Source organism: Megachile rotundata, chromosome 2 (genome assembly GCF_050947335.1).
Source record: "Megachile rotundata isolate GNS110a chromosome 2, iyMegRotu1, whole genome shotgun sequence".
Lineage (NCBI taxonomy): Eukaryota > Metazoa > Arthropoda > Insecta > Hymenoptera > Megachilidae > Megachile > Megachile rotundata.
The window spans coordinates 5,055,238-5,061,199 of NC_134984.1; the positions used below are offsets into that span (position 1 = coordinate 5,055,238).

At 42.2% G+C, this 5,962-nt stretch overlaps 1 protein-coding gene across 1 annotated transcript; it reads right to left on the reverse strand.

The window, feature by feature from the left end:
- Positions 1-398: 398 nt before the first annotated feature.
- On the reverse strand, positions 399-5,663 carry LOC143266632 (uncharacterized). Its single transcript, XM_076542078.1, has one exon. The coding sequence runs from the start codon at positions 5,661-5,663 to the stop codon at positions 399-401; it is 5,265 nt and encodes a 1,754-aa protein (XP_076398193.1).
- Positions 5,664-5,962: the final 299 nt, after the last annotated feature.

Below are 5,962 nucleotides of genomic sequence, written 5' to 3' on the forward strand. Positions count from 1 at the left end.
AACAATAATACATAATTATACATTAAACCTATGTGTTACATCTACGTTACAATAATAATATTTGTTATATCTATAAACCTTACTCATAGCACACATTATTCATAACTATAGATTGATACAAACGTTATTAACCCCTTAACCTACAATGACGGGCATAGCCCGCGTACGATGGTTGGGCCAGAAGTAAATATTACGGGCATAGCCCGTATAAAATGAACGAGTCAAACATAAACATTACGTTTCCGGCCCAAAATTCTCGAGCGTAAATCGTAGGTTAAGGGGTTAAATACTAATTATTAAGTATTAATCTTAATACTATTTATAAGAGTTAAATATGTACATATATATACAATGAAAAGATTGGATATTATCCACTTTATACTCCAACTCCTGGAGTACTACGCTGAAGTGGAGTCCACCGTTCCCTGTGAATCCTGGTCCGTGGTTGCACTGTCATCTATGGGCAGGATGCAGATCTTTGCCATTGGTCGCTTGATAATCCCATCGGCTGTTCGTATTGACACGACTCTGCTGACACCATCCTTGCCCGGATGTACCTCGGTGATACGACCCAGCCTCCAACGCAAAGGGGGAAGGTTATCTTCCTTGATAACCACCATGGTACCAGGGCCGAACTTCTCTGGAACGGTGACCTTCCACTTGTTTCGTTGCTGCAGCTGATGCAAATAATCAGTCTGCCAGCGTCTCCAAAAGTGTTGCTGCATCGCCTGAAGGAGCTGAAACCGACTTAAGCGATTTGCCTTGACGTCTGTGACATCAGGATAAGGTATGTCAGATAGTGGGCCACCCGTGAGAAAGTGCCCAGGAGTCAAAGGAATCAAATCTTTGGGATCGGAAGAGATCGGATGCAATGGCCGAGAATTCATACATGCCTCGATTTGCGTTAACACAGTATAAAGTTCTTCAAATGTTAAACGAGTCTCCCCAATTACGCGCAATAAATGCCGTTTCGCAGATTTGACTGCACTTTCCCACAATCCTCCAAAATGTGGTGCATGTGGAGGAATGAAGTGCCAATCTATCCCTTCAGTAACAGTAAAATCTAAAATATGTCGTTGATTGACCTCATCTCTAAAAAATTGCTTCATTCTTTGCATTTCATTCCGTGCACCCACGAAATTTGTGCCATTGTCAGAAAATATTTGTTTGCATTTACCTCTACGTGCAACAAACCGCCTAAGGCAATTTAAAAATGCGTTGGTCGTTAAATCTACCGATAATTCAAAATGAACTGCCTTCGTTGCTAAGCAGACAAATAAACATAAATATGCCTTAGTAGTTGTTTTGCTACGAGTCCTTTCCTTTACATAAAAAGGTCCTGCATAATCCACCCCAGTAGTGAAAAACGGAGCCCTAACTTGCACACGCGCCGCAGGCAATTGACCCATCAGGTAACCAACACCCTTCGGGTTCGTTCGACTGCAGCGGACACATTTTCTAATTATTCCCTTTATTGTGTTTCTACCCGAAAGCGGCCAATACTTTCTTCGAATCGCTGACAATACTGACTCGCAACCGGCATGTAGTAAACGCTCATGTTCACGGCGAATGATTAGCTTCGTAATAAAACTATCCTTTGGAAGAATTACAGGGTGTTGTTGCTCGTACTTTAGGTTTGCAAAGTTAAGTCGGCCGCCCACCCTTAAAAGTCCCTTTTTGTCCAACAATGGATTAAGACCTCTTAAAGAACTGGACTTGAAAATATCCCTGTTTGACTGCAGGTCAAGAATTTCCTGCATGAAATATTGCTGTTGTAATAATCTAAGAACCGCTTCCTTAGCCAAGTTCAAGTCCTGAACCGTTAGATTATTACCTATTGCACAAATATGACCGACTGTATGTTCACTACATGGTTTATTAATTTTCTTCGATCGACGACAACAGATCGCATGATAAAATTTGCGACAATACGCTACAATTCGAATTAATCGCGTATAACTTGAATACCTAGTTAGTAACTCATCAAAACTATTGTTTGGCATCAATACCGTGAGCATCACTGATTTTTCTTCTGGAACACTGAGAGGCAGTGGACCAGTGACAGGCCACCCTTCCTCGCCTTGGCGGAGCCATAACGGACCATTCCACCAAAGATCTAACGACTCTAATGTGGATGGTCGTACCCCGCGAGACAAACAATCTGCTGGATTGTGTTGAGAAGCAACATGTTGCCAAATGCCCTGAGACGAATTTTGAATTTCAGTGACTCTATTCGCTACGAATGTTTTCCAACGATTAGAAGACCCCTGAATCCATGCTAAAGTAATCGTTGAATCTGTCCAATATGTTTCCGAATTCCAAAGAATTTTAGACGCCGTTCGAATCTTGCAAATTATCTGAATTAACAATAGAGCTGCGCACAATTCTAAACGCGGCAAGCTTATTGTTTTTAACGGCGCTACTCTAGATTTGGCACACAATAGCCGAACCGTAATGTGCCCTCCTTGATCAATCGTACGCAGGTATACGCACGCCCCGAAAGCCTTCTCGGAGGCATCGCAGAACCCGTGAAGATCTACCTGCACTGGATTCGGGCCCAAAACAAACCGCGGTACCAACAACCGAGATAATGACTCGAGTTCACCCTGGAACTCCTGAAACTCCGTATAAATCTGTTGCGGTACTGATTCGTCCCATCCAATACCTAATTGCCATAATGATTGCATCATCAATTTCGCACGAATCACTACCGGACCTACTAACCCAAGAGGATCGAAAATTTTAGACAAATGAGATAAAATAACCCTTTTTGTTACGCGAGTCGTAACCTGACTACTGCCTACAATGCGCAAGTCATCCGAAACTGGTGACCACAATATACCAAGAGTTCTAGGATCCTCTTCCTTCTGTGAAACTATTCTCTTATCTTTATCCATACTATTTTGAAATACAGTGGCCTCATTCGAAGCCCACTTTCTGAGTTTAAATCCTACTGTATCTAAAAGTTGTTCTACATCCCTTTTAATAACCTGAGCTTCTTCTACTGAATCCGCACCCGTCAGAAGGTCGTCAACGTAAAAATCTTTAATGATTACCCTACTCGCGTCGGGGTATTTCTCAATATTGTCAAGACCGACCTGCCGCAAACATCTGGTTGCCAAAAAAGGAGCTGACGCGGTCCCATACGTAACGGTATTAAGTTCGTACACATCGAGTGGTTGTGAAGGGTCTTCTCGCCATAAAATACGTTGTAACGACCTTTGTTCAGGCGATACAAGTATTTGCCTATACATTTTTTCTATGTCGGCGCTAACAACCACGCGATGTTGCCTAAATCTAACAAGAATTGAGAATAGATCATCTTGTACTACGGGCCCAACCCTTTGTACATCATTCAAAGAAATTCCTGTTGACGTCTTTGCAGACCCGTCGAAAACTACCCGTACCCTTGTGGTTGTGCTCGTTTCTTTAATTACAGCATGATGCGGCAGGTAGTAACTTAGACACGCGTTTGTCAAAGTATGCCGCGATACCTTTGACATATGGCCAAGCGCAATATATTCCCTAATAAATCCTACATAATCCAAACGCAACGCAGGTGACTTCGCCAATTTCCTTTCTAAATTTCGAAATCTATTCGCTGCCATTACTTCGTAATTACCTAGGTATTTCACGTCGTCAGTCACAGGCATCTGTACAATAAAACGTCCGTCAGTATGTCTTGTAACTGTGCGTATGAAATATTCCTCACACGGATGAGATAACAATTCTTCATTCGTCGAAATTGTCTCAACCTCCCAAAACTGAGTAAGCTGTTTACTCAGCTCATCGTTAGTTACTACATTGTAAACTTGTGGCTGCGGAACAACACTATTTTTAAAACGTCCCCCGAAAACCCAACCCATTTGAGTTTTCATTAGGATTGGCAACCCGGGTCCTAATCTATGGCATCCTACACTCATTATATCCCACAAATGACCGTTCCCTATTATCATATCTACATCACGCGGTACATCAAAGTGCGGATCTGCGAGTTGGATATGTGACGGAATCTGAAGAAGTGAACGCGGGAGTTTGAAATTAGGAATATCTGCTGTAACTTTTGGCATTACTAAACACGATAAATTTGCACGGAACCCATTGTACTGAGAAGCTATTCTAATGTGAGCCTTCCCTATAACCTGTTTACCTGAATCAACCGCTCCTACACCCGAAAGTACTGAGGTAGTCGGTTCCCAAGTCAAACCTACTTGCTTCGCAAATCCCTCTTTTAAAAGATTTACCTGCGACCCTTGATCTAACAGTGCCCGGCACTCGTGTCTTTTCCCTTTGTCATCGATTACATGTATGATCGCGGTTGACAATAATACTACGTCTGAATTTGTCGCGCAATGAACGATGTAACTTTGATTATCAGACTTTGATTCACCTGAATCTACCGGTTTCTCTACTACAACAGGATTCGCGACTGGAACTGTTCCCTTTTCGTAATGAAGCAATGTATGGTGCTTCGATTTACACTTATGACATGATCCCTGAGTACACGTCATAAAGCCATGTCCTGTACGCAGGCAATTGAAACATACCCTCAATTCTTTGACCTTTGATCTGCGAGCATTTACTGTTAATGCCTTGAATGTTTTGCATGCAACTAACGTATGCTCTGAAGAACATAATGGACATTTGTTGCATTCAGTAGCAACGAATGAAACTGGACGCGATTGTGGTTTCTGAATACTACATTTGGGAGATGGAGACGATGATGTATTTCCGCGAACAGATTTCGCGAGAAACTTATAATGCTGCTCAAGGAAAGATCGCAAATCAACCAAAGTCTTCTTACTGCCTAACTCTGATACCCGTTTCTCCCACGATTCACGCGTTCGTAAATCTAACTTACTTGATAACAAGTATACTAACAAAGTATCCCACTTATCTACTGGCTCTTGCAAAGATACTAATGACCGCAAATGATTGTTAAAATCATCAATTAACCGTCTCAAACTCATTGGCGAATCTCTTGTCGTCGATTGCAAATTAAACAATGCCCCTACATGAAAATCTATTAGCTCATTCGAATCCTCATAGCGATCGCGTAAGAGAGCCCATGCAGCAGTGTAATTATTATCCGACATTGCCAACGCTTCAAGAGCACGAGCAGCCTCTCCCTTTACTGCAGATTTCAAATAATGAAATCGCTCAATATTACTTAAAGTTTCATTCTGATTAATCAACGATTCGAAGCTATCACGAAAATAAACCCATTCTCCTAAAGAACCATGAAAAGTCGGTAACGGAATTGACGGCAATTTAACACTAGCTGAAGCTACAGACAACGCAGGCGACGCAGCCGTGTTTCCGACGGGTTGTTGCACACCACGATTTGCATTTGGATTATTTAAGCGCTGTATATAACCCCGAACACCGCCTATCAAATCAAAATACAATGTCTCGAAAGCATCCCTATACTGAATATGCTGTTCTTTTTCCGCACTTGCCGTCACCAAAGACTCGATTTGATCCTGAATTTTCTCGAATTTATCAATCAGCGGTACACATCGATTAAGTCGCTCTTGAAGAGAATCAACTGTTGTAGTCTTCGCGTGCGTATCACAAAAAGTCTTGAATTTCGTAAGCGACGATTTAAGATAACCGCGCTCCTCTACTAATTTACGAAGAATTTCTTCGCTTGACGTAGCCATTGTGTAACGCAAATCAAGAAATGTATCAAACTCGACTCACCGGAAGTTGACAGGAATTTGATGAAAGGGTTCGCTCTGCCGGAATCTGTAGACTCCACACTCAGCTGCTGCGATGATCTTAGCCTCAGGTTCCCAGCAATGAAGATCGGCTGATGTCTCTCTGGATCCGCTTAGTCACCTCAAAATGAAGTTGCCTCTGGTCTTGGACTGTCCTTGACCCTCCTTTCTTCTATCTTGAATTCGTCCGTTTGAAATTTCACCCTCTTTTCTCGTTGTATCACAGTTCCACTATCTTCAAT